General features: G+C 48.0%; 1 protein-coding gene across 9 annotated transcripts in view; it reads right to left on the minus strand.

The window, feature by feature from the left end:
- The window catches only part of Sptan1 (spectrin alpha, non-erythrocytic 1), a 68,840-nt gene that overhangs the window by 483 nt on the left and 44,021 nt on the right, over nucleotides 1-24,336 (minus strand). For 3 of the 9 annotated variants that reach the window (XM_047525266.1, XM_047525264.1, XM_047525268.1), the window contains 29 exons: nucleotides 24,001-24,092; nucleotides 23,233-23,377; nucleotides 22,967-23,148; nucleotides 20,654-20,753; nucleotides 20,340-20,537; nucleotides 20,115-20,261; nucleotides 18,724-18,827; nucleotides 18,429-18,591; nucleotides 18,047-18,061; nucleotides 15,989-16,120; nucleotides 15,621-15,758; nucleotides 14,553-14,657; nucleotides 12,261-12,469; nucleotides 11,353-11,473; nucleotides 11,009-11,130; nucleotides 10,555-10,687; nucleotides 8,356-8,454; nucleotides 6,718-6,877; nucleotides 6,257-6,333; nucleotides 5,580-5,789; nucleotides 4,883-5,179; nucleotides 4,598-4,710; nucleotides 3,664-3,681; nucleotides 2,519-2,581; nucleotides 1,426-1,480; nucleotides 855-1,051; nucleotides 695-748; nucleotides 471-617; nucleotides 234-381 (listed from right to left, as the gene is read on the minus strand). In XM_047525266.1, coding sequence (XP_047381222.1) covers nucleotides 234-381; nucleotides 471-617; nucleotides 695-748; nucleotides 855-1,051; nucleotides 1,426-1,480; nucleotides 2,519-2,581; nucleotides 3,664-3,681; nucleotides 4,598-4,710; nucleotides 4,883-5,179; nucleotides 5,580-5,789; nucleotides 6,257-6,333; nucleotides 6,718-6,877; nucleotides 8,356-8,454; nucleotides 10,555-10,687; nucleotides 11,009-11,130; nucleotides 11,353-11,473; nucleotides 12,261-12,469; nucleotides 14,553-14,657; nucleotides 15,621-15,758; nucleotides 15,989-16,120; nucleotides 18,047-18,061; nucleotides 18,429-18,591; nucleotides 18,724-18,827; nucleotides 20,115-20,261; nucleotides 20,340-20,537; nucleotides 20,654-20,753; nucleotides 22,967-23,148; nucleotides 23,233-23,377; nucleotides 24,001-24,092 — 3,744 coding nt within the window. The remainder of the gene's footprint in view (nucleotides 1-233; nucleotides 382-470; nucleotides 618-694; nucleotides 749-854; nucleotides 1,052-1,425; nucleotides 1,481-2,518; nucleotides 2,582-3,663; nucleotides 3,682-4,597; nucleotides 4,711-4,882; nucleotides 5,180-5,579; nucleotides 5,790-6,256; nucleotides 6,334-6,717; nucleotides 6,878-8,355; nucleotides 8,455-10,554; nucleotides 10,688-11,008; nucleotides 11,131-11,352; nucleotides 11,474-12,260; nucleotides 12,470-14,552; nucleotides 14,658-15,620; nucleotides 15,759-15,988; nucleotides 16,121-18,046; nucleotides 18,062-18,428; nucleotides 18,592-18,723; nucleotides 18,828-20,114; nucleotides 20,262-20,339; nucleotides 20,538-20,653; nucleotides 20,754-22,966; nucleotides 23,149-23,232; nucleotides 23,378-24,000; nucleotides 24,093-24,336) is intronic. The other 6 variants (XM_047525272.1, XM_047525269.1, XM_047525273.1 and 3 more) reach the window with 4 other exon arrangements.

Here is a 24,336-nt window from a genome sequence, read left to right on the forward strand (position 1 = left end):
TTGGCTCAGCCCACCTGTCAGCCACAGCTAGGGCCAGTTCTCTGAGCAGGTACAAGACTTTGACTCAGTGAGCTGTGTTTGTAAATGGGGTTTGTAAATGGGGTAAAACTCCTACACCCAGCACAGGGCAGGCTCACGATGGGGAACTGTCGCCCTAGACTCTACCACAAAACGGGTGTAGCCTTTGGCTTTAGTTGTCTGCAGGACACTCCCTGTCCCTCCCACAGCCGCACCTGGTAGAGCTCCTCCTTGGTCACGTAGGGCTTCCCCTCCGAGCTCAGGGCCCGGAAGGCACTCTCGATCTCCTCGCTCGACTTGACGTTCTCAGTTTCGCGGCTGATCATAAAAGCCATGTATTCTTGCAGGGAGACGTGGCCATCCCTGGGGAAGGGAGGGAGCAGGTGCAGTGAGTAGGCAGGGTGGGTGCAGCCCAGGGCTGGGCGGTGTCCACCACCATCCTGGAAGCTCACCTGTTGGGATCCACTGTGTCCAGGATCGCCTCGAACTCCGGGTCAGGGTCCCCCTCCTCCACCATGGGGAGGTCGTAGCCCAGGGAGCGCAAGCAGGATTTGAACTCCTGGTGGTTCAGCCTGCCAGACTTGTCCTTGTCAAAGTGTCTGCAGCAGAGCCCAGGGCTGCTCAGCACACGGGCCCTGCTGCTGAGCCGCCCCCGGCCAGGTGGGGCTATACTCACTTAAACATCATGCTGAACTCCTTGAGGGCCTCCTCCGTTACACCGGTTGTGTTCCTGGAAGAACAACAGAATCAGGGACCAGCCACCCACACAGCAGGTGGCATGTGCTGGGCTGGCTCTGCCGCGCCCACCATGCGTCCACCATCCGCAGACGCAGTACCTGGCCTGGATCTGCTGCTCCAGGTTGTGCTGCATGCGCATGCCCAACTGGTCGAGCTGGTCCCACTGCTGGGCCAGGCCCACGGTGCTGTGCTCCGTGTACTTGTTGTCCAGGATGAGGGCTTCCTCCATGGCAGCCCCCAGGTCCTCAATCTTCTTGAGCTGACTTCTCATGGCTCGGATTTCCTGGTGCTTGCGCTGCAGGGTGGGGGCAAAGACAAAGGGATGGGACCCTCCCTCAGGCCTGGCCCAGGAGCCCACAATCTGCCCTCCTTGGCCTCAGGTGCTCATCCTGAGACCACCTAGGATGGGAACAGTGGTGAAACTGTAGGAAGACTTTCACAAGCTAGCTGGCTGACCCGCAAGGGAAACAGTCTACTGGACAGTAAGGCCTCTCCCTCTGCAAGGGCTCCAGGTAGTGGCTGCCACAGACTAAAATGACAAGTCCCAGGCTGCTGTAAGCCATGGGGAAAGTCAGCCCATGTGGAGCCTGACTTGGGCCAAGAAGGAAGAACAGGCCTGCCCAGGGATGGGGTGTGACCTGAGCTGGGGCAGAGCCTTCAGGGACTCACTTTGGTAGCTTCAAGCTGGGATTCGAGGGTTCCAGATTCCTCCACCATGCAGGACCTAAACACAGAAGCACAGTGAGGGAAGGACCCACAGACGGCAGCTCTGGATCAGCTCCCTCATGGCTAAACACCTGGCAGCCTGCAGGTCCTCTGTCAGAGAAACAAAGCCTATCTGCTATCAGCTGTCCTTCCTGACTGGCCCTGGGAGCCATGAGGGCAGGAAACACCTCTTCTGTGTTTCAGAGCCACATGGGCTGATTTCTCATGTGGCTCCTCAGCCCCAGCCAAGTGAGGTCACCAAGGGGCCACTTGGGAATCAAGTTTTGTTCCTTGGGATGACACAGCCACTTCTCTGCAGTTGTGGGGAGGATAAAAAACCTAAGACAGGAGAAATAAGGGCTGAGGACCCGTGAGTACCCCTAGGTCTCCCTGGAGTCTCCTTGCAGGTTCCTGAGGGGGTAGCCACTTTCTAGGGTGACAATACAGCCTCTCAGAGAAACAAATATGCAGGGTGCTGACGAGGCCCAAGTGGGTGTCTGGAAAGTGGTTTATCCTGCCTGAGAGGGTTGGCAGTGACTAAGCCCTGGGACTCAGGTCCCACTGTCAGGCACAGTCAGGGCCAGGCCTCCTTCCAGGGCCAAGTTCTTGGGGGAACACAATAGGAGGTCACAGAAGGCTACCAGTGAACAAAGACAAATGAGTTGGGGTCACGTGCAGGGATGCGTTCACACTGTGCATGGCCTCAGTGGAATTTCAGCCCCATTTCCTCAGTTCCCATCGTTTGTCCCAACCTATCCCTGAAAACCCAGAGGGCCAGGGTGAGCTCCAAGATCTCCCCAGGTTCAAGGTGCACTAGCAAGGCAAGGCACCAGGCTTCCTCCTACCCAGCAGGACAGACTCACAGGCACACCCTGTCCCAGGGAAAGGCGCCCCAGGACCTGGTGTAGGAGGTGGGGCCAGTGCAGCAGAGGGGAGGACAGACCCTCCTGCCAAAGCAGCCGAGGGTGTGGGTTAGTCAGAAAGCAGAGCCGCCTGGGAGTCCAGAGTGCATTGTAAAACCACAGTGAGGGAAGAAGAGAAATAAGAGGAGAAAAACCTTCCAGACAGATCATCCCCAACTTCATACTGATAGACACGAATGACCCGACGATATGCTATGCTAGTCAAAGAAAAGAAACCAAGTGAATACACCACAGGGCGACGGCCAGGGTCTCCCTGACAGACACGCGCCACAGGCAAGGGCAACCTGGCACCGGCAGGGACTTGGAGGTGGTGGGCTCAGGGGCCACCTTGGGGCAGCTCAGTAGCACTGGGCAAGGCAGGACAAGGCTTGGGAGGAGCCACAGGTGAGGGGGCACAGCACCACACAGAGACAAGACCAAGCGCAGCAGACGGCGTGGGTTCGGGGAGCTGGGGAGCCGCAGGGCTCAGGCCACGTGCTGACAACCCCCATGCTGCGTGGAATCATGCAGCCTGACTGGTTTGGGCAGATCTTTCCCATCGCCACCTCCCCCCTCCTGGATATCCTGTCTGTAGAATCTCAGGGGCACCAGTTAAGTCACTGCGGTCTTGGTGGCACTGGTTGAGAATGCGAGGATGAGCAGCCTGGACAAAGGTCCCCAGCTCTGCAGAGGCCCCACTGGGACTGGGGGAGTGCCCTGCTCCTCTCTTGGGCTCCTCCAAGCCCTGTCTTCACATCACAGCATTAACACTGGGCATTTCTGTCTTCTAATAGGGCAAACAGTTCTGGTTACCCTCCCACTAGAGGGATGCTAGGCCACCTCAGCCTCAGCCCTGGGGGGAGGTGCACCCTGGCCACGCCCGGTCTGTGCCCCCAAACTATCATCTAGCTTCATGCCCAGGGACATCTAGGGGTGAAATACAGCCTCTTTGGACAGACTGGGGAAACAGGCTTGAGAAGTTCAATATGATGCCAGGGGCTGAACAGGCAGTTGGGGCTTTCGCTCTGGCCTCCTGCTCGGTCATGCTGCCCACCTCAAGAGAACCCTGGGAATTTGGATGGGAAGGTGGAGGTGCGGCCTGCTCCCAGATGCAGGCCCCGCTAGGGATGGTGGGTGTGGGGCAAGGCACACCCTCCTTGTCAGGTGACAGGTTGGGTGGGCAGGAAGGAAGGCCTGGCCTGGGATCTTCTACAAGCCAGGCCACAGGGGGACAAGGCTCAGGGACAAGCACACAAGACACCGACACATCACGAGCCCGGAAAAAGAAGACAATATTAACCCATCGAGGAGGTACGTTCTGTGGAGTGGAGATCCAAGCAGCCACGAGACAAGGTGGTGTCCGGACGCAGCAGCAATCGGGGGAAGGGACAAGGAGGACACGATAAAGAAAGAAAGAAAAAAACCAACAATGTCAGTACCATTCTGCACTTGACCCTGCCCTGGCTGTTGCCCAGTTGCTGCTGGGGGCTGACCATGGCCCATGTGTGCCCCACGCGGAACACCTGGGAACTCGGTCCTGGGGCAAACAGACCAGCGAGTGAGTACTCTTCTAGGCGCCCACCCTCTGGCTGCAGAGCCCACTGGCTGTGTCAACCTTTCCTGTTGGTGAGCAGGCCACCATTGTTTTTTCTCTCCAGCATTGGGAAGTGAACCTAGGGGTGCTACACTGCTGAGCTACCCGTGCCCCTAGCCTTAATTTTTTAAAATACACTTTGAGATAGGGTCTTGCTGGCTTCAAATCTGTGATACTTCTGCCTCAGGTTCTTGAGTCTCTGGAGTTACAGGGAACGGCACTGGGTAGGCCTCCATTTAAAAAAAATTTTTTCTTTTCTTTTTAAAATGGTACTGTGGATTGAACCCAGGGACACTCAACCACTGAGCACATCCCCAGCCGGCCCTTTTTCTATTTTATTTAGAAAAAGGGTCTTGCTAAGGTAGCTTAGAGCCTCACTAAATTGCTCAGGCTGGCTTTACTCGCGATCCTCCTACCTTAGCCTCCTGATCCACTGGGCTTAGAGGTGTACACCACTGTGCCCAGCCCCAGTGTTTCTATTTTTTTGAGACAGGGTCTCACTAAGTCTCCCAGGCTGGCCTTACTTGTGGTCCTCCTGCCCCAGCTTCCCGGATTGCTGGGGTTATGGGTGTGCACCATTGCACTGGACTTAGGCCTGCCAGGCCCAGGAGCTGGAGGTCAGGTCCCATGGGGCAGGCACCTGGTCTCCTGGATCCACTGGTGGAACGCGTTGGCATGCTGGGCAAACTCCTGGCGCAGCTTGTCATTCTCCTCCTGCCTCCGCTGCTCCTTCTGCAGCTCCAGCTCCCGCTCCTGAGACAAAGCAAGGCAGATGCCACTTCTGCTAGACCCTGACCCACCTTCGGGGGCGTTCAGCAAGGACTCGGCTACCCCCTGGGGAGCTATTCAGCACACCTTACATCTGAGGGACAGCAAGGGCTGGAACGTTAGCTGGATTGGGAGAGTCGCACGCAGTGAAGCCCACCTTGATTATTTTCTGCAGGTTCCTCCAGGTCTCCTCCAAGGCCTCCATGGTGAACCAGGTGTAGGGGTTGGAGGCCACACGAAAGCTCTTGATCTGGCGGTCCAGCTCGGCCAGCTGGTTGAAGTCCGCCTGTGCGGAGCTGAGGGAGGAACGGAAGGCATCATGGGCCTCACGGAGAGCTTTGATTTCCTCCAAGGAATTGCAGCGCACTGGATCTGTCAAGTCCTCTTCTGCATTTTCAAACCAGCTATTGAAGGCAGAGGCCTTTTTGGCAAAAGTCAGGAAGAGGTCCTCCACCTGGAAGCAGAGGGGAATGATTAGAGTTGCCAGGGGCAGGACGTATCATCCTCAGGCAGGAAGATGAGGGGAGGTGAGTGGGCAGGAGGGTGGGGCAGCTTCCAGAAATCCAGGTGCACGGCCTGCTGAGAAGCCAGCTCCACCCTCTGCCTCCTGTCTCCCACATCTGCTTTTCGGCCTTCACCACCCTTCTGTCCCTTCTCTTCTTGCCCCTCTCCACATGCCTGTCTGTCCTCTGTGGTGCTAAAGGGCAACTTCCCAAAGGCAGAGGTCCCATCTGCCTTGATTTCAGTTGGCCCAAGGCCTGGTCTCAGCTCCCCTGGGCTGAAACTTTGGCGTTCTTATAGGATGGTGGCATGTGTTGGTCCTGTCACTGGACCATACCTGCTCCCACCCTCACCTTGCGGAAATGACTCTGAGCCTCCAGCAGCTTCTTCTTCCGGGTGGCTGAGTTGGCCAGAAGCTGGCTCCATCTCTTCATGAGGGAGGCATGCCGGGCCTCGATGGCCTTGGACTGGATGTGCTTGGCGGCCAGCAGTTGATCTTTGAGGGCAGTGATATTGGCAATGCCCTCCTGCTGGAAGGCCTGCAGGCCAGCATCAAACGTTTCCTGGAATGAGGAGTGACAAATGCAGAGTGACAGCATCAAGAATAGGACTTGCTTTTCCTGGCACACAGCTCACAGCATTAGCCCTGTCCCCGCTCCTGCTGGAACTCATGACTCCTGCTTGTCCCAGACCACTGATTAAGGCAGCAGCCTGTTCGCCTCCAACCATGGGCCCCAACACCCCAGGGCTATTGACTTGCCAGGTCCTTCCCACCTCGGGAAGGTCTGGAACACTTGCCTCCCCATGTGACCACGATCACTTTACCTTCGTGACTGAGCCTAGGTCCATGATGCCTGGCTACAGGCTCACTTCCCCAATTAGTCTGGGAGCTCCAAGTCCCAGGACTGGAGCCTCTCACTGCTGAGGGCCTTACAGGACATCTTTTCAACAAAGGACACCGACCTCCTGCTTCTACCAGAAAGGCTAACCTAATAAATTTCGATCCCTCACTAATACTGGCCACACTGACCTGCTTGGTGAGGAGAGTCTGGACGGAAGACAGATCTCGGCCATAATCATCTGTCTTCAGGCTGTTTTCCTTTTCACCTAGAAAACCAAGCATGGAAACTATACACAGTGCAGCAAGATGTATTGAGATAGAAAATGATGCAAATCATTATTTTGTTTACATTTAAATTCTGAAGTTACTAACAGCCCTCTGACCCTATGTCAGCTGGCTTCCCCTGCACCCAGGCTGACCTCCCTCTGAGTCACAAGAGCTACGGAGGTCACATGGACCCTGATATCAGTACCAGGGAGCTGGATGGCACCCCCTGGCAGCCAGCACTGCCATGGCCAACTCTGGAGGCAGGCTCTCTGACCCACATTTAATTAATTTATTCAATGTAGAACACCAACTGCATGTGAACCCACAAGTTATGGCTCTAGGAACAACCCTCCTGGCCTGGGAGTCTTGTTGAAGCCCCTCACCGATCCAGGACTCCACCACGTCCGCCTTCCAGTTGAACTGGAGGAAGGCCGAGTTCTCGTCCAGCTTTGCCTTCCGCTGGGCTGCCGCTTTCTCTAAGTCAGACACCTTGCCATTTAGGCCCTTCATCTTTGAAGAGATGTTCTCTTCGTGGTGATTGTTCTAGGCCATGAAGGAGAGCACACCTGTCAGCCACGCCTCCCATGATGGTCACCTGTCCCCCCAGAAGGTGCTCAATTTCTGTCACATGGGTCATTTGTCACCTTGGCCACTGCTGAGTTAGGAGCTGTTGATGAGGCTTCCAAAGAGCAAAGCAGAGTGAAAGCCACAGGAATGGAGACCCCGAGTGGGCCCTGCTCCTCCTGGGAAGGGGCTGAGGTTCACACTACAATGATGCATTCACAGTTATTTTTGCAGTTTTGGGGACTGAACCTACAAGCACTCCACAAGTGCCTTTTCATGATTTTATTTTGAGACAGGGTCTCCCAAGGTTGCCCAGCTGGCCTGAACTTGCAATTCTCCTGCCTCAGCCCCCTAAGTCACTAGGGCTACGGGTGTGTGTCACCACACCTGGCCTAGTGTTAATTTTTTATTCAAAACAAAACAAAACAAAATGAAACAAAAACTAGAAAAAGCCTAAGGAATTATCATTTAAATAAAAAACCATACAGCCGAGGAATGACTACTATAATATGCATTAAAAACAGTGGTTCAGAAAAATGTTTTGATACTGGGGACACTAAAAATTGTTAAGCCCTAACACTGGGGCTCAGTCTTGGTTAAATCCTATTTGAAAGGACTCCACAGCCAGTGCAGAGCTGAGAGAGCAGCTCCACAGGAGAGAGCAATGCTGGGGACAAAGTCCCAGTTCCCTGCAGAGGCTGAAGAGCTTCCAAGCCCAGTCACTGCACAGTTCACAGAGCTGAGCTGTCATGAGGATGTCGAATCTTGGAGTCTCTGAAACTAGTTTTTTGTTAATTTATGCTGATGGAGCCAGAAAATGAGCTTTCCAGTGATAGAAATGTTCCTGCCTCTCACAGATCAAAATCTTAGCCACACGGGTAGTTACCAAATGCAAATTTTGTAATGTGCAGTCTCAGACGCTCAAGGTATGTGTGCAGCTCCTAGGAAATGGGGTCACCAAAACACCTGTCCTGTGGCATCGGATCCTTGTCAAAGCACCCAGGTGACTTTTTTTTTTTTTTTGAAGATGGGGTCTTGCTCTGTTGCCTAAAGGGGTCTAAGGTGCAGGTGGTCATCCCACCTCAGCCTCCTGAGTGGCTCTACAGGCATGTGCCACCATGCGCAGCTATGAGTACTTGCTGTTTTGTTTTACTTATTTTTATTTCCTACCATATCTTTAAATAGCTTATACTACTGAGAAATAAACTAAGAACAGCGTTTTAGAAGTGCTATTGTCACAATTAGGCAGAAAAGGTAAGCACTGCATATTAACTGTACTAATTGTCTTCAAAAGGGGGAATGGCCAGCATATCACATAACACTCCTTCCTCCTTATGAAACATGGGAATGGACCTTTCCCTGGTCTCCACACAGATCTCAGTCTGGGCAACATCCCGGCAGCTGAGCTCTGTGGGCTGTTGTGTCACCTGCACGCAGCTGTCGCTGAGTGGGCTCACCTTCCTGATGAGGTCTTGCCCATTGGTGCACACGTCATTCACACGATCCTTGTGGACAGTGAAGTCGGTCTCAAAAGCCTCATGTTTCTTCAGTAAGCCCTGGAGAAGAGCAAAAAGGCCAGCTGCTGAGCATCTGGCTGACGGGACCTGCCCTTATGTCCCATGGTCCAGGTGGGAGTAAGATGACAGAGGTACACTGGCAAATTAGTTTCATAAAGAGAGTGAAAACAAGATGCAGGAAGAACCGGCCACGGATGGGGCTTGGGAAGTTCTGGTCAAAGGCCTTTCTGACGGGGTTAAGGACCTGCTCCTAACGGAGCTAGTGTCCCTCTTCCCCGCACCAGACCACCACATGAACACACAACACACACTTATTGAGCCTGAAGGACCACTCAAGGGACCTCCAAAGTCTTTTCTTCTCCTTAGTACTCTTGGTGCTGGAGACAACCTGCTCCTGTTGCTTCTAGGGAACTCACTGATTCCATCCATATTTCAGTGGTTCTCACGGTTCCTGTGAGGTAGGTGGCTCAGAGGCTACCTTGATTCCTTTTTTAAAAAAATTTTAGTTGTAGATGGACACAATACCTTTATTTTGTTTATGTGGTGTTGAGTATCAAACCCAGTGCCCCTTTTGCTCTACCACTGAGTCATGAGCCCAGCCCTTCTTCTTTTAAAGATGTCCTTTTCCAGAAGGATAATGGTCTGTCTCTCTCTCTATATATATATCCTTTTTTTTTTTCAGTTGTCAATGGACCTTTATTTTACTTATTTGCAGTGCTGAGGATCCAACCCAGTGCCTCACACATGCTAGGCAAGCACTCTATCACTGAGTCACAACCCCAGCCAGCCACGTTGATTCCTGGGACCAGAAACTTAGCTTCCACAATTTGCTGGCTAGACCTCAGGAGTACATGACCATGTCATTTTTCAGAATCTCTTACCCTAGGGGCTGGGGAGATAGCTCAGTCGGTAGAGTGTTTGCCTTGCAAGCACAAGGCCCTGGGTTTGATCCCCAGCACCCCCCCAAAAAAAATAATAAAAAAATAAAAAAATCTCTTACCCTTGTCTGCTTTAGGACTGGCTTTTATTTTTTGTGGTGTGGCGGCCTGAACCTGGAGCTGTGTTTGTGCTAGGCAACCACTTTACCACTGAGCTACAACCCCTCCTTTTTTTGGTCCATTATTATTATTATTATTATTATTATTATTATTTAGTTGTTGTCAGATCTTTATTTTACTTATATGTGGTGCTGAGAATCAAACCCAGTGGCTCATATAGGGTAGGCAAGCACTCTACCACTGAGTCACAACCCCAGTCCAATCTTTTTAAAACAATTTTATTTTGACACAGGGTCTTGCTAAGTTGCTGAGACTTGTCTGGAACTTGTGATCCTCCTGCCTCAGCCTCCAGTCACTGGAATTATAGGTGTGCACCACCGCACTCAGCCTTGGGACAGACTCTAACAACAGAACGCGGGGAGAATGACAATGTGTGATGTCCTGAGACATCATGCAGCATCTCCCTTTACCTCTCTGAATGCCACCAAAAGAAGCTGGTCCAGCTTCCTGGAGGACGAGATGTCACATGGAAGGGGAATGAGCTATCCCAGCCAAAATCCTGGCCTAGCTGTCAGCAGTCCAGCTGAGGACTAGGATCTTTCCAGCTGGCTGCCTTCTGCCTTGATGCAGCTGCCCAAGGGATCCCAAGTGAAAGTCACCGACTCATAGAATCATGGGCAAGAGAAACAGCTGTGACTTTGAACCACTGAATTTTAGGTGTTATGCTGCACCTGTAAACCAATGTAGGGAATTCTGCCCTCATTTTGCTGCCTGTAAAGGTAGGGTTTGTGCTGCTGGAATGTGCAAAGTTAAGAAGTCACTAGGCAGACCCTAAACCAACTGGACTGGTGTCCTTACAAGAAGGCAAACTGGACACAAACTGGCACACAGAGGAGAATGCAAGGGAAGAACACAGGGAAGATAGTCATGTGAAAAGCAGAGACTGGAGGGATGCTGTCATACTCCAAGGACACCTGGGGCTATCAGACACTGGAAGAGACGAGGAAGGATTCTCTACAGTTGCCGAGAGAAGGGCCCTGCTGGCATCACAGTTCAGACTTCAGTCTCCAGAACCACAAGATAGCATGTTCCCATATGCTAAGCAATTAAGTCCATGGTACCACGTTCGGCACTCCCTAACCTGTATAGCAGCAAGAGTGTCTCCGTAATCTTCACTGGCCACCAGTGTCATTTTCTCATTGATCCAGGCTTCTTCCTCTTCCACGTTGGCTACAAACTGCTGATATTCCAAGGACTCCTCTAGCCGCTGACCCCTAAGTACAGAAGACAGGAAAAGCCATCAATCTCCTCTGACTTACATTCCGAGTTAACACCAGCTTAGAAACACTCAAGAAGGAGATGTGTGGGTGGTTTGCTCCATGCTCCCCTGGGGTATAAAGTAGGCAGTGTATTCTTCAGACAGGAAGTACACTGGGTCCAGTATTCATGGTACAGGACCAGTTCAGCATGGGCCTGCCAGAGGTGGCCTGGAGCAAGCCAATGGGTTCTAGCATGCCTAAGAAAAAGGCCCAGGAGCTGTCAGGAGGCCCAGATCTGGCACTCTGCACCCTAAGTCCCCTCATCTGAGTGCTCACCGAGCAGCTGCCAATTGCTTCAGCTCTTTCCAGTGCTCCACAAACTGGGCCAGACGCTGCTGGATCTCCTCCTGCCCAATGGTGTTATCATCAGAGAGCTTCTTCCCAGTGTCCAGGACACCCTGGTAGGCAAGAGAAGTCAGGTCAGCAGCCGGTAGCACTCCTGGTACCTGCTTCTGGGTGTCTCTGTTTTGAGGTTTCCAGAAAAAGGCCTCAATAGCAAATTCAGAACTTCTCCTTCATGGTTTGGGCTGAGGTACCATGAACATAAGACCACAGTGAAATAAGAGCAAGGGATTTCTTTGTCACTGGGCCCATTCCCACCCTGGAAGACACTTCCTCACCTGAATGGCTGGTTCATGCGCAGCCAATTCCGCCTCCAGCCGCTTGTGCTTCTTCCTCAGGTTCTGAACACCTGTGAGGTCTCGGCCATAGTCCTCGGAGCTTACTAGCAGCTTCTTCTCCCTGGGGAATAAAAGCAGCACGGTCTGGGTCTGCACTTCCTCATTTTCATGTGGGCTCAGCTGACCTGTGGTGTCCTCACCACATCGACCGATCTCTCCAGGAAAGCCTTGCTCTTTCTGGGAAGACACACCTTCTCTGTCCATGAGCACAGGAGGGAGCAGTAACTCGTCTGTGTCCTGGTTCTGCAGAGGCTGGTGCTATGCTGGGGATGGGGTGCTGCTGGCATTATCCTTATGAGCCCCATTTAACCATGTATCCGTCATATATTCATAAATGCATAAAGATATTTAGGTACATAATTTTTAAAAGGTTTTAAGAAAATTAAGGAATTAAGAGCGATCCTTATTAGTGGTCTTATGACATGCTATATCATTTTCAGAAGACAGACTGACATTTTGGGGGATAGGGGAGATTAGGAAAAAAAAAAACCAAAAACAACTCTCATTCCTTGAAGAAGTGATCTTTCCAGAACAGAACAAATCCACTAACCCCTCGAGACCAAAGGATAGGGTATAGTGTAACATCAAGGACTGCCATCAGCACGGGGGCCATCTCTGGTCATCCACTGCATACCTGGACAGCCAAAGAAATGAGGCATCCCAGGCTAGCACACGCGGTGCTGGGGTCCAGCCCAGCAGGGTGTCTGAGCTGTGCCCTTTTTGCCACACTTCCTGGTCCTTCCCCCATAGGCCAGAGAAGCCTGAAACCTCCTGCCTCTATGCCCACCTGCTGTTAAAGGCTCCATGGGCTTCCTGGAAACCCGACACATAGCTGTAGAAGTACGTACTTGATCCAGGATTCCTCGTCATCCATGTCCCGAAAGAACTGGTGCAGGCGGTGAGACTCGCTCAGCTTGGCTCGTCGGGAGGCTGCCATGCTCTTGATCTTCTGGAAGCGCCCATTGATGGTGTCCCGCTTGTCCTTCACTTGGGAGGTGTCAAAGGCACTGCTGGTCATCAGGCTATCTGCCTGGCTGTTCAAGTCCTTCAGGCGATCCTGGGGAAGGGACATACAGGAGGGGTCAAAATCTTGGATCTCCCATGAACAGCTACTTGAAAATAAGGACTCAGGAATTCCTTACTGAGGTATGGAATGTCCATACCCAAAATGTAGACCCAAAATGTCCTATGTGAACCCCTGGCACTCTGGGATACAAAAAAATATTTTCATGATGATGCTAAGACTGATTGCCTCTGTGTGTGGACATCTGCACTGTGGCGGGAGTGCCGGTGCCTCAGCTATGGCACAGCAGGGTTCTTCACTGCCACCTGCCTGTAGTAAGAAATGCCATTTCCCCTAAGAACATCCTTTAACCTTTTCTTATGCTTTCTTTTTCTGGTGCTGGGAATGAAACCCACGGTTTTACACATGCTAAACACATGTCCTAGCAACAAGCTACACCCCAACAACATTTTAAAAAGCAGTAAAAATTAATTTTGTTAAATATTTGCTTTGGGTATCTTGGTTGAGAATGGAAAAGTGAGCCTGTCACTTTGGAAAAACTGAGTTTACTGCTAATCATAATTTTTTTTTTTTTTTTGTGGTACTGGGGATCTAACTCAGGGCCTTGTGCTTGCGAGGCAAACACTCTACCAGCTGAGCTATCTCCCCAGCCCCTAATCATAAAATTTAAAACTTTCAGGAGAAAATCCAAATTTTGAAAAGTTTGTATCTGTCACCATGAGCTTAGCTTGACAGCTTCACAAAATAAAGATTTTTCTGATGAGAATGGTGGTGATGTTAATGAATGTGATATTTTGTTGTCACATAATAGAACGTGTCAATATGCAGAAAGTGCATAACTCAGCTACCAAGATTCACCCAATGAGACATGCATGCTGCTATAAAATCACAAGTGAATAAAAGAACCATTCGAAGTCCAGGATGGACCAGTGGATTTTTAACATAATTCAGTGTGAAAAACTGACTGATAGGGGTCAATGCACTTTCCCACCACCCTTTAAGAAAACCACGACTGTGGATGCTGGTGAAGTACCAGGGAAGAGTGATCACAGCAATGCAAACTGAAATACTCCCTCCTGGGAGAGCTGCATTTTCTTACAATATATCTCAATAAACCCAACTGAGAAGCAGCTACAGAAGTCTAGCTTCTTCAATCAAGCTGGGCATTAAAGAGATTTGCACAAATGTAACCAATGCTACTCTTCTCATTCCTTTTTATTTTGGAAAGATATTGTTAAGGTTCATGAAAAATGTTACTTATAAAACTTATGATAAGCTTATTTGAAATGAATAAATATTTAATTTTTTTCTCAATTTTAATCTTAATTTTTTTGAGCTAATCATAGATTTATGATAAGCTGGAAAACAGTATAGGTCCTGTGACTCCTTCCTCCAGCAGTAACAGTTTCATAACTAGAGTGTAATGTCAAAACCAGGAACTGACACTGGTATAATCCAGAAGGCCATGCTTTTATGTCACCCAGTTTTAGAAGCACTCATTTGTGTATCCGTGAAAGTATGTGCAATTGCAAAATGCCATGCAATTTTATTACACACACAGGTTCATGCAAGCAAGATATAGAACTGTTCTGTCCCCACAGGGAACTCTCGAGTGACCTCTTTACAGGTGCAGCCCTTTCCCACCCTACCCCATGGCATCCACAGATTTGTTCTCTGTATCCTTAATTTTGTTATTTCAAGAATACAGAAACAGAATCATATGGTATCATAAACCCTTGGGTCTTTTTAAAATTAATTAAAAAAAATTTTTTTTTAGTTGTAGATGGACACAATATCTTTACTTATTCATTTATTTTTATGTGGTGCCTCACACCTGCAAGGAAAGCACTCTACCACTGAGCTACAGCTCTAGCCCAAAAATTAATTTTTAATGATGGTAAATAGTGATAGATAAAACTTAAATAAACTAGTTCTCTCATGGGCCTTGATAATCGGCAAGAGTATATCAACCCTGACACTGCCACATCCAGGTCCTCTGCCTTAAGCACTCTCCTTCCTCAAATGTCTAGCTCTATTCCTGAGTCCTCCAAGGTTGAGTCGCAGACACCTGGGGCCTGCCTGCTCTCCCGCTCACCACGCGCTGTGTCCGCCTTACCTCATGAGCAGAGATATCCGCCTCCAGCAGCTGATGCTTTTTCAGCAAGTTGTTCACAGAAGCCAGGTCTTTGCCATAATCTTCAGATGCCAGAAGGGCCTCCACCTGCCAACAAAAAGGGAAAGGCTGCAGTATGGTGCCTATGTGGTACTCTGGAAGATCCAGCATGTCCAGCTGGTATTCCAAGTTCTTTGCAGTCATGAGGTGTTATGCCCACTCAGCCAGGCCAGCCTGACACTCTTCCCCTCTGCCAAACCAATGCAACTCATGAGCCCATTAATTTAAATAGTGTGGCCAAAGGTCCAGGCCTGCCTGCTGGGGGCGAGGGCAAAGAGTGCAGCTACCCCACTGTGCTGATACACCCCCAGGCAAAGAAGCAGGAGTAAGTGAAGAGTAACACACAAGGATGTTCACTGCAGTAAAATGTATGCCCCCAAAACAGGGACACTTGAATGTCCAATAATACGGGGATGGTCAAATACATCAGAGCTCCATGAGGGACTTCCCTAGTCACTCAGATGTTAGGGAAGAATTTTTATTGAGCTGGGATAACACTCCCCATACATACTAATGAAAAATTATAGCATGAGCTCAACTACATGAAATATACCTCTTCAAATACTCATAGACATAAATACAGACTGGAAAGAAAAACTAAAATGTTAATGGTGGTCTCTACAAATTTCTATTCTGATTCTACTTTCCCAATTTCCTACTTGGGGAAAGCATCTAACCCTAGCTCCCTGACTCACTGCTCTTCTGGCTCTATGTTGACATAGACTTGTCAGAGCTGTCCACACACTAGACCCCACATCTCTTCTCACTGTATTACATGGGAGAGAAGTGATGTGAGGTCTAGGTCCCCCACAAATCAGCTCTTTTCTCTGAATATCCATCCATTCCTTTTGCTCATAAATCCATCACAGCAAACAACTCATATTTGCTAACGAGGACTGTTAAAATATACCCAGTGAGCACTTCCGTCTCCTGGTTTTGGGCTTGCTTGCTGCCTTATTATCCCAAATGACAAGAAATTCCTTCCTCCCAGGGCAAACTACTTTGCATTACCTCAGAGAGCCAGAAGTCAAAGTCCTTGATTCCAGTGTTGAAGTTCTGCTGTTTGTTAGCCTCTTTCAGTTTCTGGCTCTTCTCAGCTGACTTCTGCACCAGGAACTGCCACTGATCAGCTAGGGCAGCCAGGCGGGCCTGTGAACAAGAAGGGAGTCACTGGGCTGGTAGAATTTATGGACGGGCCCTCTCCTAAAGCCCAGTTTGAGAACATAAGGAGGAACACCAATGGAAACGCTCACAGAAGCCACAGCTACCAACATCTCATCTGCAAAGCAGCCTTTGCAAACTCCCTAATTGCTTTACATTCTTAGGACCCTGCTTAAGAGGTAGCATCCTGTGGACAGTCAGGAAACCCCAGGCCATACCTTGACGGCATCCTCACTTCCAGCACAAGCCCCACGCTCAATAAGGGAGTTGCCCATGTCGATGACTCCACGGATCCGGTCAGCATTGGCATGCAGTTCTGCTTCGAAGGCCTGGTGCTTCTGGTGCTTGCTCTGAAAATACCAAAACCATGTATGAAAGCCAGCACCTTCAAGGCACATCTTTAAGGCAGGATGGATACTCAAGAGGGAGAGAGTGGTGGAAACTTAAAGAAATGGGCCAAGAGTCCATGTGCTCTATAGAAGGCAATTGGAAGGTGTGTGAAATATTGTAAGACTATGGGGAGTTCAGTGAGGGTTTGGGCTGGAAGAGAAATGAAGTTAGGAGCAGGGGATGAAAGTCAGTTCTGAAAGGGCTGCACTAGCTGACTGGGAGCAAGTCCCAGAAGCACATGCTTTCTAAAATTCCACAGCAGATGGCAACGGCCAAGGTCAATTTTGAACATACTTGTACATTAACCTCCATCCATGGCTTTGTCCTTACTGGACAGACGCTCTAACAACATGCGTGGGGATATCTCATGGTTTAAGACAGCCATCACCACACAGCAATAGATTTGAGGGCTGATTCTGTCCTTCACTGACTGAGGAAAAATCTATAGCTGCTACAGACCTTGCCTTTGTTGGTGTATCCTTTCGTAGCTGTTATTAATCAAAACACTGGGCCACTGTCAAAACCTAGGCCTGATGGCAGGTTGGAATTTACTTTTACTAGGAAGAGAGGGCTGGAGGCCTAAAATGGTTTTTAAGAATTCATGAAGAAACAGAAGGTGCTGAAGCACTACAAGAGGCAATCGCAGGGACACAGCTATAGCATAATTCTGCGAAAAGCACTTGGGATGAGAAATGCAGGGTCTTAGGGAAAAGTGTTAATGGGGGAATAAACTAAAAGGAAAAAAGCATATGTTTAGGGAATAATTCTGCATCAAATGTTTCATTTCAGAGGCAGTAACTGTCAGAGGGTGCTCCCCTCTCCACCCAGTAGCTCAATTCAGCACCAATGTGATGTGCCCATCATGTACTCCACCCTCCTGACCCAAAACACAAGGACAAAAGTATGTCTCAAGCACAGATCCTGACAAAAGTCTAATTCCCTCTTCTGTGTCTTGCTCCGACCACTCTGGTTCAAATCCCACTTATTTTCTTCTACAAATTCCTTCCTTCCATCGATATGCAACTTTTAAAAAAACTTTTTTTAGGGGCTGGGGATACAGCTCAGTTGGTAGAGTGCTTGCCTCACAAGCACAAGGCCCTGGGTTCAATCCCTAGACTGCTAAAATAAATAAATAAATAAATAATTAAAAGAATTTTTTTTGGGGGGGAGGGGATTGAACCCAAGGACAAGCTTTACCGCTTAACTACAGCCCCAGTCCTTTTTCCTTTTTCTTAGAGCTTTATAGTTATACTTTTCATTTTTTATTTTGAATCAGGGTTTTGCTAAATTCCTCAGCCTCCTGAGTTGCTGGGATTACAGGTGTGGATATGTAACTTCTGGGCTACCTGCTGACGGTTATATATCCTTTCACTGCCAGCTGTGCAATGTCTGCTCCTGTCTTAACTTCTCAAATTCAGAAGCAGACCATGCCTCTCCACAGCCACCTGCTCCTTTCCAGGGGGCAGCAACTGTGCATGTCGGAAAAGGTGTGCGTCCAGCTCTCATCCCAGACTAGACTGCCCTGCCTGGGCCCCGCCAAGACTGAGACAAAGTGTGTACAGAAAAGCTAATTATTCCACTTTCAACAGACACACCTCTTGAAAGAAAGCAGTCAACTACTGCCCCGCAAATCAAACACTGTACAGAACTTGCCTATATGATGAATTGGGAGAGTGGAGGGGGTTGGGTTGCAGGCTAATTACAACAGAGAAAGCCACATCCCACAGGGACACTTGGATGGAAGGTAATGAAGGATTAGAAATGAAAAGGATGGATGAGGAGACACCAGCAGACCATGTGTGACCACAGTAACAGTACTCTACAGAGAACAACACAAATACCAGAGCTCATGTATCTATTAACTCTTAAAAACATGGAAAACTTACCAGCAGCTTGGAAAGCTACAAAAACAGATTAAAAGAATAAGAGTTCAGTACACTGATGTGAACATAAGTATCACTATTAAACAGACTCACCCTGCTGTCATACTTCCCCTGGGAAGCTCAGCACTGGGGAATAGTTAATAGGAGAGGGTTACATGGACTTTTTGTGGCAGATAAGGCTTTGACAGAGACATCCTAGAAAGTGGATTCCAAATGGCTCTAACCATTTAGTAAGACTTTCCACCGACTCAGCTTATTAAAATAGTTGTCACTGGCTTCAACATAAACTCAAAGTGTTTTACATGTATATCCCCTTTAAAGACACCTTGTTTAAAAGAACCTACTCAGTAACATGGGGCTACTTCATCCCACCATCCCTGCTCACCTGGATATTGGTGGGATCCTTGTACGACTCATCACTTGCTGTCTGCAGTTTTTCACTGATCCACGCTTCAATCTCATCTACATCCCGGCTGAACTGCTGGAGGGTCTGAGATTCTCCCAACTTTGACCTTTTCTCAATCATCTGGGCTTTCAGGCGTCGCCACCTGAGAAAGTGAACCAGGAGAGCAAATGTGAACAGCCCTTTCGATGGAGATGGAAGTTGGGAGACAGGCAGACCAGGCATGAGGGCTCACATCCTCTCAAGAGCTGAGACTGTCATGCCATGGGACACCCACCTGTCCAAGACCTCATTGCGCCGGTTGGCAATGTCCCCTTTAGCATAGTGGCCGGCTGCAATGAGTTGGTCGGCAAAGGCCTGCAGGGCGGCGATCTTCTCCTCCTGTGGGCAAACAAAGGGTGAGAACAAGTTTAGGAAGGGCTGGGCCTTTCTAGACTGCTGATCTGCAGCAGAGAACAGTTATTTTGGGTGACTGGGAACTACTAGTGACAGGATCAAAATACACTGACACTTTAGAAGCAGGAGTGTAAAAAGCCAGAAGAAAGCTTGATTTTAATCATGACTAGAGTAGAGTTTTAATTCAGGAAGATTCCAGGTCACAATGGGGTAGGGCACATGCTGGAAAAGTAGTGAATGTCACACAAACCATAAGGATGCATAATGGAAAAGTTATCAAGGTTTTCAAAAAAATATGTTTGTTCTTTATATTCACATATTTACTTACGCACCCCCAAGTTCCTCCCTTTAAAAATAAAATAATTTTCCTGTGACAAAACTGATACTATATCCTAAACACTATCAGATAATGGGTTGTTTCTTTTTTTTTTTTTTTTTAATATTTTTTTAGTTGTAGATGGACACAATGCCTTTATTTTTATGTGATGCTGAGAATTGAACCCAGTGCCTCTCATGTGCAAGGCAAGTGCTCTATCACTGAGCTACAACCCCAGCCCCTTATTTAAAAATTTTTAAGTTTATTTTATTCTGGGGTCTGAACTCAGAGCCTGGTGCATATTAAGCACAGCCTACCATCAAGACACATTCTAAGCCTGAAAAGTTTTTTAAAAAGTTATTTATGTACATATTATGTATGTTAAATCTCACATTCTTTGGAGATTTTAACAGTAACTAGATTGCTATTTTTTGTAGTTAACACAAGTATTTTTGTTTTGTTTTGTTTGCAGTACCAGTGATTAAACTCAGGGCCTCTGGAATTTTGTTAAGTAAGTACTCTATCACCAAGTTGGACCCTGAGCACTAAAACCAAATCTTTAAAAAAAACTTTTTTAGTCAACAAATCATTTATAAAGGAGCAATCCATAGACTGTGAAAAGACATGTGCAATGCACACACTTGTTTACAAAATATACAAAGACTGGAAACTCAACAATCAGCAAATAATGCAATTAAAAATCAACAAAACACAAAAACAAGTATTTCACTGAAGAGGATAATTAAATGGCAAATAAGCATATGAAAAAATACCCAGCATTAAAAACCAAATATTGTAATTTAAGGAAACTGCCAAATCTCTCTAGCTGAGAAAACCAAGTCAGTGAGTACTTTTCATTCTAACTGTTAAGAATGGAAAGGAGAATTAATCAACAAATAAGAGAACATGCCAATCTGGAGAAATCCAGATTCAGACTCCATTGCTGAGGGCCTTACCTGGACATTGATAGCTTTGTCGAAATCTTCGTGTTTCTTGATCAGAGCCTCCACACTATCCAGCGAGTCTCCTCTGTCTTCAGTGTTCAGGAAGGCCTCCCGGGCAGCCATCCAGTTCTCGGCTTGCTCACAATCCCGATGAAACAGCTAGAGGGGCAGACAGGCAGGTGAGAAGATGGGGCCTCTGCAAGGGAACACCTGGTCAGAAATGCAGGTCACACGCACCTGCAGTTCAAGGCACTGATCCAGCATCATCCTGCGTTGAACCCAGGCCTTCTCCAGGTCTGCACGCTCCTGATCAAGAATATCGAGTTTCTCCTTGATCTCTGGGCTGGCATAGTGACCATGAGCCAACAACTGCTGCCCAAACTGCTCAAATGCCTGGAAAGTGCCAGCCCTGGCATCAATTTCTGTCCGGTGTTCCTGCCAAGGGGAGGGAAGGGATTAGATAACTGGCAGAAGATGCCCATGCAAGTGTCAACCACTGGCTCACAAGGAAGGATAGGGGGCGAGGCTACTTAGCAGGCAGGTCCACCCACCTGGTGTCGCTCCAGCAGAGCTTCAGCTCCAGTGACATCCTTGGCTAGTTCATCTGAAGACACCAACCCCCGTATTCCATTGATCCAAGACATGAGGTCCCTGGAAACCAGATCCAGAGGAACAGCTATTACACTACTGGCAAGCAAGCCTCCTGCCCAGGAAAACAGACCCACATCATTCTTGCCTCAGAGGTTATTTTGGGTTAATCTATTGCATGTGCTGGGTTTCTGGGCAAAGGGTTTCATAGACTCTTATTCATCTTGATGAGATATTGGGGGAAAAAAAACACACAAAAACCACCAGTATCATTTCTCAAAGGATAAACAAACAGCTTACAACTAAGATCTTCTACTGTATGGAATAACAGGTTCTAACAGAAGCAATAGCTATGTCTACATTTTGATGGCATCAACTACAAAGTCTTTCTTTAGGATAAAATCTTGAAGCCCTAGGCCTAGATGCACATTTAATCTGGTTTTTCACAGAAGCACCAGTACAAGGTGAGTATCAAGCGTACAGGGCAACACAGCATATGATTTGTTTCAAAGGCAACATCCAAAACAGGCAAATACACAGGGATGGAAAGCAGATCAGAGGTTCCTAGGGCCTAGGAGTGGTTAGCTAAGGGATGGAGTGTTACTCTAGGGTGAGAAAAAGATTTCCAAACTCAGCAGATATGATGGCTACATGACAGCGACTACATGACAGCAACTACATGGAGAACCAGTGTATGGCACACTTGTTACATAATCTTTGCCTCAAAAAAGAGAAAAAAATCCCAAATTAGTAACTAAGACACCCTACCTGAGGCGTAGAAAGAGACGGGGTCTCATCTGCCTACTTCTATCCAAATAGGAATCACCTAACACTGCACATGTCCATGTGTGGGCATGTGGGCAAGAATATTGTTAAAGAGCACAACACACCCAGACGGCTATTGCTAAGGAGGTTATGCATCAACCACTCACAAAACACCATGTAACTATTAAGGCTGAGGCACGGAGACCAAGGGTCATTCTGCAAGACAACTGTCCTAGACTTAAAAAATGCCAATGTCACTGGGCACGGTGGTGCATGCTTGTAATCCCAGTGGCTCAGGACGCTAAGGCAGGAGGATTGTGAGTTCAAAGCCAGCCTCAGCAACTTAGCGAGGCCCTAAGTAACTCTGTGAGACCCTGTCTCTAAATAAACTATAAAAAAGGGCTGGGGATGTGGCTCGGTGGTTAAGCACCCCGAGTTCGATCCTCAGTATATTAAAAGAAAAAAAAAAAAAAAAAAAAAGCCAATATCATGAAAGACAAAAACCAGGGTGGAGGGATACTGTTCGAGGTTAAAGGAAACTAAGACAAGGCTTCCAAATGCACTGGGAATCCTTGTCTAGACCTTGGATCAATAATAAGCCTTAGTAATACAATAACGGAATGCAGGTATATTGGCACATGGCCTATAATTCCAGTGACTCAGGAGGCCAAGGCAGGAGGATCGCAAGTTTGAGATCAGCCCCAGCAATTTGGCAAGACCCTGTTCCAAAATAAAAAAATAAAAAGAGCTGGAGATGCAGCTCAGTGGTAGAGTGCCCCTGGGTTCAATGCCCAGTATCCCCCCCTTCTAAAACAGAAAAAAAAAAAAAAAAAAAAAAAAAAAAAAAAAAACATATATATGAAAGACAACTGAAAAAAACTGAATGTAGACGTATTTGGTTTCTCAGGGGTGATAATGGAAATGTAGTAGACAGGTATGATGCTGATATTGGGAGATGTACTCTCATGTTCAGAGGCAAAGTGACAGGGATCTTCAATGTGCTCGCAGGCAGGAAAAAAAAAAGCATCCAGAGATAACAAGAATGTTACAAAGTTAACTGGTGACTATAGGTGAAAGCATTAGTTGCTCCTTTTGTCATTCTTTCAGTTACTCTGTGGCCTTGAAACTCTTCTAAAAGAAGTTGATGGAAAAGACTAAGGTATACAATATCAAGTAAAAAATATAAAATCATTAGCAAAAGGATGGGGAGGTGAGAGTGTCTGCACATGTGAGCACAGGAAAGTAGTCTGAGAATTTCATACTGATCAGGTATTATTTTCATAATAAAAATGACTACACAGCTTGGTGCAGCGGTGCACACCTGTAATCCTAGCTACTTGGTAGTGTGAGGCAGGAGGATCCCAAATTTGAGGCACTCAAATGGTAGAGTGCTTGCCTAGCATGAGCAGGGACCTGGCTTCAATCTCCATAATGGAGGAAAAAGAAACCATAAAAAACCTCTACAAAGATGGTTCTATGTTCTAGAGCTCTGAGCAACATTTAATTTTTACCGGAAATCGCTGAGGAAGCGCTGCAGGTCATGGGAGTCACCCAACTTCGCCTTGCGTTGGTCTGCACGTTTCCCCAAGCTGGTCCAGGCCTGATTTAACTCGGTGCACTTCTCTTTAAGGTCCTCTGCAGACTCAGGGTGAGACTGGATCAGGCGCTGGGCTGTCTCCCCGAGGGAATTTACCTTTGGGAAGAAAATAGAAAACACAAATAAAGGAGCTGCGCTCTGCAGAGAGTAAGACTTGGTTAAGCTCCAGGCACCTCTCACCTTGTCACCGAGAGCTGCAAGGTCCCTCTCAAAGCCCTCATGCTTGCGCTGTAGGGCCTGGACGCTGGCCAGATCATGGCCATAGTTGTCTGTATTTAGAGCCTGATTCTTCTCTTCAATCCATTCTTTGGTTTCATCAGCATCTCTGCAGATGAAACACACCTTCAAATTAATAAATGCTGAGAATGGCTGGGTGTGGTGGCGCATGCCCATAATCCCAGAAGCTCAGGAGGCTGAGATGGGAAGATCATAAGTTACTCAGTGAGACCCTAAGCAACTTAGCAAGACCCTGTCACAAAAAATAAAAGGGGCTGTGGATGTGGTTCAGTGGTAAAAATGTTCCTGGGTTCAATCTCTCGTACCAAAAAATAAATGAATAATAAAATAAACAAACAAAATAAAAAGGGCTAGGGAAGTAGTTCAGTGGTAGAGCACCCTGGATTCAATCCCCAGTACAGCAAAAAAATTTAAAATTAATAAATAATAAATTCTCAGAATGGTTTGTCTTGGTTCCAGGACAAACAGGAAAAATTCCTTCTGGCATTTGTACATTTGTCAGAAGTGACCACCTATAGCTCTAAGATGGGAAAGCTCACCACGTTTGTTCTCTCAGTACTTACTGAGCATCACCGTGTGTCACATATGGTCCTACATGCCAGAGTTCACAAACCAGCAAGGCCTGGCCGGTATGCTGAGACCCCAGTCAGTAAGCCTGGCCATCCATGTCAGATAAGACAGTCCCCATTTCTCTCTTGTCTGGCCCCTCACCTGTGGAACCTCTGTACTTCATGAGCACTGCCCAAGAGCTGGCTCCGTTCCTCAGCCAGCTGCTGCAGGGACCGCCAGCGCTCGTTCAGTTCCTGCAGGAAGGTGGCAGTGTCAGCCCTGCTCCCATCCTCCTTCGTCATACCCACCACCAGGCCTTAGGAAAATGACTTAAATTCAAAGTATAGTAACTTCCTGTTTCCAATCTTTGTGGTGGAATAAATGAATATATGACAAAAAAAATTTCAGGAACTCAAAATCAGCCATGTCCAATGACTGGCATTCACTCAATGCCTGACCTAGGAATCCCCTTTGAGACAGGAATAGAGACACAGCTAA

This window comes from Sciurus carolinensis, chromosome 14, assembly GCF_902686445.1.
Source record: "Sciurus carolinensis chromosome 14, mSciCar1.2, whole genome shotgun sequence".
Classification (NCBI taxonomy): Eukaryota; Metazoa; Chordata; class Mammalia; order Rodentia; family Sciuridae; genus Sciurus; species Sciurus carolinensis.